We start from the raw sequence: 15090 nt of genomic DNA, 5'->3' as shown, positions 1-15090 counted from the left end.
AAACAAAAAATAATGTTTCCTGGGACGAAATGAAAAGCGGTATGCTGGATCATTTCCTTAAGTCCGTTCCTTTTGCTAATTTGTTAAAAGATGCCTCAAATTATGAAGCAAAATAATGAAATAAAACGCGCTTGTTGAATTATCTGCACAGACTAACTTTATTTCAGTAGTAAGAATAAAAAGAGAACACAAATATGCTGATGCGACAGTATTAATAATAACAGTGGCGTAACTATAGAACTGAATACTTTGGGCTTTATTTTCAACACTCCCACTAGCACAAAGTATTACTCAAACTTAACCTAAGCCTTATTTTCGATACCAAGAAAACTCAAAAATTTATAATGCTTAATACTACTTAAACCCTTTGTAAGCACGTCAGCTGGCATATCAGCTGTTTGCAAATACTCAAGCGTTACTAAGTTTTCTGCAATAATGTCCCGAATAAAATGATGACGTGTGTCAATATGCTTTGACCTTTTATGATACATTTGATTTGTAGACAACTTAATTGCGCTTTGATTGTCATTAAACAATCTAATACAGCTACATACGCCTGTTAACTCAGCTATTAAGCTTCTTTAATAAATCGCTTCTTTTGAAGCTTCTGTAACAGCCAATGTACTCCGCTTCAGTGCTAGATAAAGCAACCGTTCGTTGTTTTCTAGATTCCCATGAAACTGCAGAACCACAAAGTTTAAAACAAAATCCCGTGTATGATTTACGATCTGTTAAATCCCCAGCCCAATCGGCATCAACAAAACCTTCTAATTCTGCTTTATCATCTTTATAATATTTTAACCCATAATTCTTAGTACCCTTTAGATATATTAAAACACGCTTAGCTTGCTTCCAGTGTGATTCACAGAACATGCGATGTCGGGTCGGGTTAAAACGGCAAGATACATTAAATAACCATTAAGTTGTTGATACGGTAATTCTGTCATGCAGGGATTTTTACTTTTAATCAGATTAACATTGACGTCCATAGGCGTACACACATTTTTACAATCCAACATATTAAATCGTTTTAATATCTGATTAATATATTGTTCCTGATCTAAAAATATTTCATTAGTATTCTTATCGATGTTAACTCTCATTCCAAGACATTGCTTTACCTGCCCTAAATCTTTTATTTTAAAATGCTTCCCTAGTTCTAATTTCAAATTATTGGTCTCGATTTTATCGTTTGAAAAAATAAAGAAATCATCGACGTACAGCGTTACAACAGTCATTAAGTTATCTTTTATTTTAGTATATAAACAAGGTTCTTGTTCAAATTTTTTATATCCTAAATTTTTAAGACAAACATCAACCCTAGTATACCAAGCTCTAGCAGACTGTTTAAGACCGTAAATGGCTTTCTTTAATTTAAGAACTTTATTTTCACATTCAGGTGTTTCAAACCCTTCAGGTAAACTCATAAAAACAGTTTCTTCCAAAATACCATTCAAAAACCCGGTAGTAACATCTAGATGTGTTACATCTAAATCTAATTTAACAGAAAGTGCAAACAACAATCTAAGAGTACAGTGACGTACTACAGGTGAAAAAGTTTCCCGTCGTAAATCCCTTTGCCACCAGTCTCGCTCTATACCGCACATTGTTTTCACTAACAATTTTTCTTTTTAACACCCACTTGCACTGCACTATAGTTCCATCTTTGCGAATGTCAACCAACTCCCAAGCTTGGTCTTCCTCAAAAGACTGCATCTCTTCTTGCATAGCCTTCTTCCAGTTTTCACCATCTGGTCTTAATAATGCCTCTTCTATAGTCACTGGATCTATGCTTAAGTCACTATTGTCTGTGCACAAGTAGCTAACAGCGTTTTCAAAAATTCTTGGTTTTGGTATCCGTTCTGATCTTCTCAACGCACTTGGAGCTTCATCTTCAACCATTTCAGCATTCTCCCAAACTTCACCAGAACTATCGGATAAAACTTCATCGTTCTCGGATGTCTCATGCTCATGGTTATTCGATTCTCCCACTGAAATTGAGATTTCTTCAACTTCATTAACTGGTATATTTACAGAATTTTTTATGACAATGCTCATATCTTCTCTGGTGTCTTCCATAATCACTACATCTCGGCTAGTAAAAATAGAATTTTTCTCTGGATTAAACACTCGATATCCTTTTACTTCATCATCATATCCCACAAAAATACATTGCTCGGCCTTTTTTTCCCATTTTAAACGCTTTTCCTTGGGAACGTGAACCATCACGGAGCTACCAAAAATCCTTAGATTTTTGACATCTGGTTTCCTGCCCGTCCATAACTCATACGGAGTTTTATTAAGTCCAGTAGCTAATGACCGATTACGTAAGTACACTGCAGTATGAACTGCTTCGACCCAAAACTGCTTTCCCAAGTCAGCATCATAAAGCATGCACTTCGATTTTTCAATGATAGTTCTATTCATCCCCTCAGACATCCCGTTTTGTTGTGGACTATAAGGGTTCGTTCTCTGATGTATGATCCCATTCCTATCTAGATAATTTTTCATCTCCTTACAACAAAACTCACCACCATTGTCTGATATAAGAATTTTTATCTGTTTCCCTTTTTGATTTTCTACCAAAGCCTTAAAATTTTTGAAACAATTGAAAACCTGGTCCTTAGTTCTCAAAAAATAAACAAATGTCATTCGGCTAAAGTCATCTTCAAAAATCAAAAAATATTTCGAGTGGCCAAGAGAGGTTGTTTCCATCGGGCCACATACATCTGTGTGTATTATTTCTAGAAATTCTGTAGCTCTATGTCCCTTATTTTTATATGGTAATTTAGCTTGCTTATCTTCGCAACATATTTTACAATTTTGCTGCCCAATTTGTATCACACCTGGATAGGTAAGTCCATCGACAATTCCATCTTTCATTTTGTTTAGGTAAGCACTGTTAATGTGCCCAAAACGACGATTTTTCGCCCGTTGCCACTGTTGACGTTGATAATAAACATTTACCTGAGTCTAAAATATTTAATTTATAAACTCCATTTGAGAGATCAGCTGTTCCGACTAATTCACCATGTTTATTATAAATTTTGCAAGAACTGTCCCTAAATTTAACAACATTGCCATTTTTTATTAGCTCACTAACAAATAACAAATTTGTTGCCAATTCAGGAACACACAAAACGTTTTTAACAGTTATCTCATAACTATCACGTCCTACAACAGTTGTCAACATTGCATCACCTAAACAGCTTACAGAAATATTCGTTTTGTCAGCAACCATGATTTCTTGAATATTTTCTGAGCTACTAATATTTTCCAGCCATTGTTTATTGGCAGTTAAATGCACACTCGCACCCAAGGAGTCTACATACCAATCTGACTTATTAAATGACCCACTTAAAAATACGGCACTAAATGCATGTGAAGTCTTTTTCACATTGGTACATTTATTTTGATAATGGCCAAATTGTTTACACTTATAACACCTAATCTTTTTATCGGCTCGGCATCCGATTTCATTTTATTACAGGCGGCATATTGAGTTTTATAAACAGTCTTAGCTTTATAAACAGAGTTATTAGATTTTAATTTCTTAAAACCGCTTATTCAATTTCCTTACTAAAGCCGACAAATAGTACAAAGATCCTCCTATAATCAAAAATGCAACGTTTTATTATGTAAGCATTTTACATAGCCACATTCTCCACGCCATCCATATTTTTATATACATTCACACTTTTAACTTCAGGCCAACAGGTCATTAAAACAGTTCATAACACAAGATTCGGTTAGAATCAGAATTTTACTTTGTAAAATTTTTATTTGTATATTTTATACAACAATTAACAGAATTGTACGGTTAGTGCACTGCTTTATTTCATTCTTCTAATTACACTTATTTACCGAAAAATTCGTGTTTTATTGAAGAAAAAAATCACAACCCAGAATACCGTGTGTGGAAAAGCCCATACACAAAACATGGTCCTTCGAGCCGGATTGGCAGATTGGCGGATAGGCAGATTGGTGGACAGCAGATATATATTAGGCAGAAGTCACAGGTACATCATACCAAGCAGTCGACAAGGTAAATTTTTTATATATTGGCAGGCATTGAGACACGCTTTCGACGACGCAGTGAATCTCCGGGTTTTTAGCCGCTCCAGAGGCAGACTAATTTAACAACATTAGGTACTTCACTTCGCTACAGGACTACTTGACGATTCTTCGGCCCACTTTCCGAGTTTAAGTCGTTAATCATTTTTATTTTTTATTTACATTACCTTATTTAACTTTAGGATATATAGGTCAAGAGCGGGAAAAGGTTCATCGACGTCATATATCATAAAAGTTCGAGTAGCACATTATTTTTGAGTAGTACTTGTTGTTGGATAGTGTTACAATCTTTAGTTTATTTACACTTTAATTATTTTTTTAACACAGAAGCATAATTAATTGGTTTTATTTTTGCATTCAAACAATTTTATTGATTTATTTATTTATTTTTTTTTCGTTTAATTAACGTTGAATTAATTTATTTTTAACAAAATGCCTGAAACACAATCATCCTCATCAGAGGACTTAAACGTTAAAATTAGAGTTCTCTCTTTAGCACGAAATAGAATTTTTGATGCTCTTTCAAGGTTTACAAATTTTGTAAATACATTTTCTGATCCAAATCAAATTGGCCAATTACAGGTCAGGTTAGAACGGCTACAATCATTATGGCCTGAATTTGTATCAGTTCAGGGTGATCTGGAATTCTTTGATTCTAAGGATCACTCACAATTTAGGATTGACTTTGAGGATGAATTTTTGAATCTTCAGGTTTTGCTAAAACTATCATTGATAAACATCTCAGAGATATTCATCAAACACATCAGGAATCCCAGATCGCAGAGTCGATTCCGCAAAATTTCCAAAACGCATCATTGCAATACCATTCAAAACTACCCAAAATTAAACTACCAGAATTTTATGGCTCCTATATAAAATAAGATACTTATAAATCTTTGATACACAATAGTGCATCACTAAGCAATATTGAAAAATTCTGGTACCTTAAATCATGTTTGAAAGGCGATGCTGCCAAACTTCTTCTCTCATTGGAGGTTATTGAGTCTAATAATTATGTTGCTTGGGATATTTTATGCAAGAGGTATGAAAACAAACGGGTCATAATTCAAGCCCATATGAAATCACTTTTTGAAATTCAGCCAATTAATAAAGAATCTCATATTTTACTCAGAGGTCTTCTTGATAATGCAAATCAACATCTTAGAGCTCTTAAGTCATTAGGCTTACCTGTTGATCAATGGGACTGTTTTATCATATTTCATATAAAATCTAAATTAGACCCTTCTACTAGACGTGAGTGGGAAGATATTTCTTTAAAAATTAATACAGACACGCCTACTACGGATGATTTATTTTCATTTTTAAATAAGCGTTGTCAAATACTAGAAAATATTGCATCTTCCTCAACTTCACATAAATCCGAATTCAAGCCTCAAAACCGCAGTTCAAATCATTCAATAGCTTCCTCAACTTGTTTAAACTGTAAAAAAGATCACTTTATTTTTTCATGTGGTGACTTTTTAAAACTCAGCATCCAAGATAGGTTAGGCAGGATTCGTGCACTTAAAGCTTGCACAAATTGTCTGAAACCAGGTCACTCTGGTAAGGAGTGCCGCAGTACTGCAACATGTAAAAAATGTTCTTTGAAACATAATACTTTGTTGCATTTTCCAAAACCATTTATAGGACATAAACAAAATCCTAATAATATTCAAGTCGTTTCAGAGTCCAATATGCCTCGAGAGTCCGCTATTGAATCACAAAACCATGATTCCCAAGTTTTATCTGTCATTAATACATCTTTATCATCCAAAACTCAATCTCAATGCATCTTACTTCCTACAGCTTGTATTTTAATTCAAGATAAATACGGTAATGATCACTTTTGTCGAGCTTTGCTTGACAGTGGCTCTCAATTAAATTTTATTACAAGGACCTTATTTCATAAACTTAAGCTACCAAGCTCAAATATAAGTCATTCAGTGGAAGGCTTTGGCAATAATGTGACAAATATACATAAAAGTGTAAAAATAAATTTCAAATCATCAATCAATTCATTTTCATTAGAAAATGTTGAATGTCTAGTCACAGACAAAATCACAAAGAATTTACCCGATGTGTCATTTAGTATGTCAAACATTCAAATTCCTAAAAACACTGTTCTTGCCGTTGAAAATTTTAATCAAAATGGACCTATTGACTTATTGATACGTGCTTCAATTTTTTGGAATTTATTGAGTGTTGGGCAAATCAAATTACAGAATTCCAGCGCTATTGTGCAAAAAACAAAATTAGGGTGGATTGTTTCAGGGCCCATATTACTTAATTTTCTGGAAAATTTTTCCTCCGTGTGCAATTTATTTACATCTAACACATCTGATTTGCAAAATCAATTAGAAGCCTTTTGGAAAATTGAAGAGTGCCAGCCAAGACATTTTTTGTCTAAGGAAGAGCAAGAATGTGAAACCTATTTTGTTGAAACTACCTATAGAAATAATTTGGGAAAATTTGTCGTTAGTTTACCTTTTAAACAAAATCTCGCAAATTTGGGGGATTCATATGACATTGCCCTAAAAAGATTTTATAACATTGAGAAAAAACTTAGTAATAATCCTGATCTCAAATTACAATATCATGCATGCATGAAGGAATATCTTGGACTTAATCACATGACCAAGGTTTCTCATCAATCAACTCATATAAACACAGGGTTTTATCTTCCACCCATGCTGTTCTCAAGGAATCGAGCACTACTACTAAGCTTCGAGTGGTATTTGATGGATCAGCGAAATCAACTAGTGGTTTAGCTCTTAACGACACCTTGAAAGCGGGTGCTAAGATTCAGGATGATTTAATTGATATTATAATTCGCTTTCGAACCTACAGGTATGGATTCACAGCGGACATAGAAAAAATGTACCGATCAATTTTAGTTCAGGAAAATCATCGATGCTTTCAAAAAATAATTTGGCGTTTGATCCTTCTCATGAGTTAGCTGAGTATCAGCTAAATACAGTTACTTATGGCACAGCTAGTGCAGCTCATTTAGCTATTCGTTGTCTAAGACAGCTAGCTATCGAGAATCAAGCTCAATTTCCCGTAGCATCTGACAAAATTTTAAAATCATTTTACGTCGATGATTGGCTCTGTGGTTCGAACACAATTCAAGAAGGAAAAGTTCTCATCAAGGAAGTTGACGAAATTTTAAAATCTGCAGGTTTCAATCTTAGAAAATGGTTTGCCTGTGATAATACCCTTCTTAATAACTTTTCAAATTCCCCATTAGAAGCAAAGATTCTTACAGAAAATGACACAACAAAAACTTTAGGAATTACGTGGAATTCCAAAGCTGATGTTTTTCAGTATACGATCTGTCTTCCTAATATTAATCCAGTAACTAAAAGATCCATATTGGCAAGTACCTCACAAATTTTCGATCCTATGGGTCTTGTTGGTCCTTGCATTGTAAGGGCTAAAATTATTATTCAGTCTTTATGGCAATTAGGCCTTAATTGGGATGAAAGTATTCCAATGGATCTACATCAAACCTGGATCAGCTTTTGTGAGCAAATTTGTTTAATAAATCAGATTAAAATTCCTAGGCAAATCTTTTGTCTAAATTATAATTCAGTGGAATTTCACGGTTTTAGTGATGATTCGCAAAAGGCTTACGGAGCTTGTTGCTGCCTTAAATCATGCAATAATTCTGGGGATGTAGACTTATTTGAGCTAAATCTAGAATTGCGCCATTAAAAACTTTGTCCTTGCCACGCTTAGAATTATGTGGTGCTTTGCTACTCATAAGGCTATCTTCAAAGGTATTAAATGCTATACAACATGTCAAAATAAATCATTCTTATTTTTGGACTGATTCTAGTATAGTTTTATCATGGTTAGCTTTAGAACCCAGTCAATTAAATACTTTTGTCGCTAACAGAATATCAGAAATCCAACAGTCCAGTACTCTTTCCCAATGGCGTCATGTATCAACCCAACAAAATCCTGTTGATATGATATCCAGAGGATTAGACCCAGATACATTAAAAAATTGCAAACTTTGGTGGTTTGGTCCTGAATTCTTACAACATGAAGAACAAACATGGCCCTATTTACATTCTAATATTTCATCGAATCTTCCAGAGGTGAAACAAAATACTCAAACCGTCTTAACCACATTTGAAAGTAACATCACTTTTATTAATAATTTTTCATCTTATACAAGGCTTCAAAGGGTCATTTCTTTTTGTTTAAGATTCATTTATAATTCAAAAACCAAATCAAAGGGTTTACGTTACTATAGTCTTCTATCTAAGCAAGAACTAATAAATGCTACTATTACCTTATGTAAATTAATTCAAAATCATTATTTTGCTGATGAACTCAAATGTCTTAAACCATCTTTACCTTTAAACTTTGTCAGCTATAAGATCAAATTTTTGGCTTATAAATGGTCGTCATGTCGTTCAAAAAATTCTTCGTCAATGCATTATTTGCTTTCGTGCAAATCCAATACCTGTATGCAATCAAATTGGCGAATTACCTAAGGATCGGGTTATCCCTCAAAGACCTTTTTTTTCTACTGGCATTGATTTTGCTGGTCCTTTCCTTGTAAAAGATGGTAAAACCAAAAACAGAATTACGGTCAAATGTTACCTTTGTATTTTTGTATGTTTTGCAACAAAGGCCACACACTTCGAACTGTCAACGAACTGTCTCTTGGAACTGATTTATCATCAGAGTCATTCCTCAATTGCTTAAAAAGATTTATTTCTCGAAGAGGCATTTGTTTTAATATTTATACAGACAATGGTATTAACTTTGTTGGTGCTGAGCGTGAATTAAAAGACACTGTTAAAAATTAATACAAGGATCAAATTTTAAAGAATTTCTAGAAATCAATCAAATAACTTGGCATTTTTCACCACCATATGGTCCTAATTTTGGAGGGCTATGGGAGGCATGTGTCAAGTCAGCTAAATTTCATTTAAAGAGAATTGTAGGAAACGCGCACTTAACTTATGAATCGCTTTTAACTGTCTTTATTCTAATTGAAGCCATATTAAATTCAAGACCATTGGTACCTCTTTCTAGTGATCCCAATGATCTAGCGGCTTTAACACCTGGGCATTTCTTAATCGGGCAAAAATTAACAGCATTACCTCAAACGGATATAATAAATCAGCGTATTCAACAAGTACAACATTTTTGGCGTCGATGGTCTCTTAGTTACCTAAATACTTTGCAGGAAAGGTCCAAATGGGGCACTCAATTTCCTAGTATTAAAGTAGGGACACTAGTATTAATAAAGGACGATAACACAGCTCCATTATTTTGAAAGCTAGGTCGTGTAGTAGAGTGTTTTCCCGGTAAAGATAATATAGTGCGTGTAGTGAACATTCGTACAAACAACGGTATTTTGAAACGTGCTATTACTAAGATTTGTGCTTTACCCATAGACCATAAGTAGTGGTATAATAAGTTCTTATACTTAATTCTAAGATTAATATTTTAGCATTAACTCTTTTTATTTTTTAGTTTATAAGATTTTCACCGCATTCAAAATATTGAATTGCAATTTGTTAATTATAATATTCGTAATGTACATTATTTCAATTCACTTTTTACACATTTTTTTTTAACATTATTATTTGTTAGTTGGTTTTTTGTACTAAGGTTGTTTTATCATTATTTTATTTGATTTTTAATTTTTTTTTGAAAGTTAACCCTTTCAAAGGGGGCGGTATGTTTAGACTATAATTTATTTAGTCGCCGCGCCAGCCGCATGATATAAATTTAATATTTTATTACAGGCGGCATATTAAGTTTTATAAACAGTCTTAGCTTTATAAACAGAGTTATTAGATTTTAATTTCTTAAAACCGCTTATTCAATTTCCTTGCTAAAGCCGACAAATAGTACAAAGATCCTCCTATAATCAAAAATGCAACGTTTCATTATGTAAGCATTTTACACAGCCACATTCTCCACGCCATCCATATTTTTATATACGTTCACACTTTTAACTTCAGGCCAACAGGTCATTAAAACAGTATATAACACAAGACTCGGTTAGAATCAGAATTTTACTTTGTAAAATTTTTATTTGTATATTTTATACAACAATTAACAGAATTGTACGGTTAGTGCACTGCTTTATTTCATTCTTCTAATTACACTTATTTACCGAAAAATTGGTGTTTTATTGAAGAAAAAAATCACAACCCAGAATACCGTGTGTGGAAAAGCCCATACACAAAAAACAAATTTCATACCATTATTCACAATTTTTGTAAGCTCGGTTTTGTTACGTCTACTGCTCGTGCCGAATTCTACTTTTCAAATATGTTGTAGATTTGGTTTTTGCGGTCTTTTGCTTGGAAAATATATGAGCAGCGTAATCCTGGTCTGATTTTATCCCATTCTTCTTTATATTTGCGATCGTTGTTGTGCTCAATTTTATTGCACCGCGCTCTATCACATTCTCAATTTGAAGTGCAATTCGGTTTCGGACTTGTTGTTTATGTCCCATTATTTATGATTAATTATAATAATATTTGTTAATTGTTAAGTTTGTTAATAATACAATAAATACTACAAGATTTTTGTAATTTTTTGGGAATGAAAGTATATACACGAATATAAAAATATAATAATATGCTGCTAAAATAAATCCTTTGTTAATTTCTGAACGTATAAAAATACATACTAGACTATTAATTTCTGAAGGCGATGGTAAAGTTTCTAACCTAATATTGATTGGCAAAAATATCTACGCCTTACGTTTTTTCTCACCTGGATGACGTAACTACAAATGGGTATAATTTCGACTTTAGCTCGTACGGAGCTATTTGCTGGGCCTGCGATTTAAAAGAAATAAAAACGTATGTAATAACATAGCAGAACCTTGGTAAGAAAAAATGTTGTACAAGATATACAAAGACTCGCACATGCGAGGACAGGACTTTCGAAAAAGAGAAGGAAATCCGTCTGGACCAGGTTCCTTTTTAGGAATCATATATATAAGTGCGATTTTTATCAATATTGTTAACTACAAAATATTCCAGACATATGACTATAGGCTTACTTCAAGGTGGTGTATTAAACCTATATTATGATTACGTTTAAGTTTTATTCATTCGTTTATCTATTTATTTATGTATTTATTAAATAAAAAGTAAATAGAAAACAAATGTCGCGTCACCAAAACTACCCGTCTCAGCAACACGTCGGTTCGGTTGAAATAAAAGGCAGCTTTCTAAACACAATCCTTTAATTTCTTAAACTGACCAAATTAGAAAAACAAGTAACGTTGAAAAGTATATACAACAAAAAAGATAGATAATAATTAATGGTAAGTTAAATATTCAGCAAGCAAAGCCTCGAAATTCGAAAAAGAACCCGTCGAGAAAAATATTGGCTTTCGATGCCTGCCGAAACCGTAACGATACTAAAAGTTGGAATTCAGTTTTCTCAAAAGCAAAACACATTTATCTAACCCAATACGTGCTTCAAAGGCCATTTAACTGAGCCCCTGTGAAACACGTGTCTTCAGTCATAAATTAATAGACAAGGGATCACAAGACCGTCCGTTATACCCTCAATAAAATCATAAACTTGCACCTTTGAAGAGGATTGGGAAAAACATATGCATTGCATCTTAAACTGAAATTTCTCTTATTCTATAAAATGTCACACAAATTGTTTCCTAAAACTATTTACTGGCTCTAACAACAAAGTTGAACAGGTTTGTGTGTAACTGACTAGATGTAAAAATGTACCCAAATTTCGATATAAAATTAGGGCATTATTTAAAAGCGATTCAATCTAATTTACGAACAAATTGGTGACCAAAGTTATTTTTAAATTAATTATTTTGTATTATATTATATAAAATTACTTAAAATAAAATATTTTGATTTTGTGTTTTATTTTCTACAGCATGGACCTTCAACCTTATTTATGAATTTTTTGCATCATAAATTTCCCTGTCTAGTGCCAGGATTGATAACATTGGCTTACACAGGCATTTTACAAATATTATGTTTGTTTAAGAGCCGGTATTATAAATATTTTTCAAAAGTTAACTTCAACTTTAACCATCAAGTTACCCTTATCAATAAAATGTCAGTTTTATAAACGTCCTATTTCTTCTTCTTCGTCTTTGAGACGTTATTAGAGCCATGTACTATTGTCTGAAGAGATTTTTCGTGCTTTTGTTTTGGCTTGGCTTGACCGTAGATATACTTCTAGAAAGAAAGCCTCTACAAGCTAAAGAACTATGAAAAATTTCAGCATTTTATATGATATATCAGATGCTTGATAATCTGGTAGTATAGAAGAGATAATAGTTTTCGTTTTTTTACCGCCATTTATATGTCAAGAAATAGGAGCTTTTTCAGCGTTAGGTTATATTCAAAATTATTGATAGAATATAAGAATTTTTTTATAAAGTTAACTTTAGCTGATACCCCATCCACCCGATAAAGTTAACTTCTACATTTTGAGTTAACTGTGACGTGTGACGTTATTCCGCAACTTAACTTTCAGTTATCTGTCAAAATAGTTTTATAATACCGGCCCTAAATAGGGTAAGTCGCAACCTTAACGAGCCACCCATTTTATGACACTTTAGTATGTATGTTTTCTGACATTTTCCTCTTTTTATGATAAACTATATTGAAAATTTTTGGGTGAAAGGGGAGGGTGATGATATCCAAGGTTGGACAACCTTAAATAAAACTCTCAAAAATGTTTGAGTGTTCAAATTTATTAAACTAAACTCGGTCTATATCACAAATATACAGTCTTTAAATACAGTTATATTACCAGGACTAATCTAATACATATTTCAGGACTTAAAGCTTTTACCAGACAAAAATTGGCAAGTATTTACAATTTGTACATTAATCATTTACAAATGGAAAACATTAATTTAGTCAACTTCTTCAATAGTTGGCCCCGATCTGGAACCACCAAATCCTCCTGCTTGTTGTCCACAGCTTCCGGGCATACCTCCTGCCTCAGGTTGACTTTGAGCGCCGCCTCCATACAATTTTGCCATGATCGGACTGCATATCCTTTGGAGTTGTTTCTGTTTGTCCTCAAACTCTTCTTTCTCAGCAAGGCCGTTGGTGTCCAGCCACTTTAGTGCGTCTTCACATTCTCTTTGTACTGTAGCTTTGTCATCTGAGCTTAGTTTGTCCCCAGCTTCTTCTACAGCTTGTTTAACTTGGAAGATATAGGCCTCTAGTTGGTTTCTGGACGCCACTTTTTGTCTTTGCTTTTCATCTTCATCCTTGTACCTCTCTGCCTCTGAAAGCATCCTGTCAATGTCAGCTTGTGACAGTCTGCCCTTGTCGTTCTTTATAGTGATGTTTCTTTCTTTGCCTGAGCTGGTGTCTTTGGCAGAAACATTGAGAATACCATTGGCATCCATGTCAAAGGTGACATCTATCTTTGGAACTCCACGAGGAGCTGGGGGAATGCCTGTTAGGTCAAAGGTGCCCAAGAGGTTGTTATCTTTGGTCATTGCTCTTTCACCTTCAAATACTTGGATTGTTACAGCTGGCTGGTTGTCAGAATAGGTGGTAAATGTCTGACTTTGTTTGCATGGGATTCGGGAATTTCTTTCAATAATTTTCGTCATTACTCCTCCAGCTGTTTCAATACCAAGGGACAATGGGGCTACATCTACAAGAAGCACATCTTGGATCTTGCTGTCAGTTTCACCGCTAAGTACTGCTCCTTGGACTGCGGCACCATATGCTACAGCTTCATCTGGGTTGATGCTTAGGTTCAGTTGTTTGCCATTAAAGAAGTTCTGTAGGAGTTGCTGGATTTTCGGAATTCTAGTTGAACCTCCAACCAAAACGATGTCGTGGATTGAAGACTTATCCATCTTAGCATCTTTAAGGGCCTTTTCAACTGGCTGTAATGTGCCTCTAAAGAGATCTGCATTTAACTCTTCAAACCTGGCTCTAGTAACTTTTGTATAGAAATCGATGCCCTCAAAAAGTGCATCAATTTCAATAGTTGCTTCTGTACTTGATGACAATGTTCTCTTGGCACGTTCAGCTGCTGTTCTCAGTCTTCGAAGAGCTCTTGGGTTAGTTTTAAGGTCCTTTCTAAATTTCCTTTTGAACTCATCAGCCAGGTGATTAACAAGCCTGTTGTCAAAATCTTCACCTCCAAGATGTGTGTCACCGGCTGTTGCTCTTACTTCAAACAATGAACCTTCGTCGATGGTTAAGATGGAGACATCAAAGGTACCACCGCCTAAATCAAATATAAGAACATTTTTCTCGCCCTTGAGATTCTTGTCCAAACCATATGCTAAGGCGGCTGCAGTCGGTTCGTTGATAATCCTCATGACGTTCAAACCAGCAATGACACCGGCATCTTTGGTGGCTTGTCTTTGAGAGTCGTTAAAGTATGCTGGCACAGTGATAACGGCATCTTTAACGGTTTGGCCTAAATATGCTTCGGCGATTTCTTTCATCTTGATGAGAACCATGGAACTAATTTCTTCGGGAGCGAATCTCTTCTTTTCGCCTTTATACTCCACTTCGATCTTCGGCTTGCCATTATCACTCACAACTTTGAAGGGCCAATGTTTCATGTCTTGCTGGATTTTTGGGTCGTCAAATTTGCGTCCGATCAACCTTTTGGCATCGAAGACGGTGTTCGCAGGGTTCATAGCCACTTGGTTCTTTGCGGCATCTCCAATTAATCGCTCTGTATCGGTGAAGGCAACATAACTGGGTGTTGTGCGGTTGCCCTGGTCGTTGGCGATAATTTCCACTTTTCCGTGCTGCCAGACACCCACACAGGAGTATGTGGTGCCCAAATCGATACCAATTGCGGGAGCTTTAACCATTTTTTTGTTATTTGATGAGAATAAATCACTTAAAATATCACTCACTGTAATAAAATCGCTTGTAAATTCGCGCGTTTAGCTTTGCTTGCTTCACGTTCGATTATACTCTGTTGTCATTGGCGCGGATCTGGAGGTATATATACGCTGGCCAATCAGGCCAGTATTAACGCGAATTCTCT

The 15090-nt window shown here is 34.5% G+C and overlaps 1 protein-coding gene across 21 annotated transcripts in view; it reads right to left on the bottom strand.

Moving 5' to 3' along the window:
• The window catches only part of LOC126747529 (heat shock protein 70 A1-like), a 402096-nt gene that overhangs the window by 362554 nt on the left and 24452 nt on the right, over positions 1–15090 (bottom strand). The window contains exon 2 of one of the 21 annotated variants that reach the window (XM_050456242.1): positions 13547–14696. The exons of 13 other annotated variants lie outside the window; for them this stretch is intronic. In XM_050456242.1, the coding sequence (XP_050312199.1) occupies positions 13547–14696 (1150 nt within the window). Of the gene's footprint in view, positions 1–13059; positions 15033–15090 lie in introns of those variants that run through there. 7 more of the 21 variants (XM_050456244.1, XM_050456243.1, XM_050456235.1 and 4 more) reach the window with 7 other exon arrangements.

Source organism: Anthonomus grandis, chromosome 19 (assembly GCF_022605725.1).
Source record: "Anthonomus grandis grandis chromosome 19, icAntGran1.3, whole genome shotgun sequence".
Classification (NCBI taxonomy): Eukaryota; Metazoa; Arthropoda; class Insecta; order Coleoptera; family Curculionidae; genus Anthonomus; species Anthonomus grandis.
This window is presented reverse-complemented; position numbering and strand designations above follow the sequence as displayed.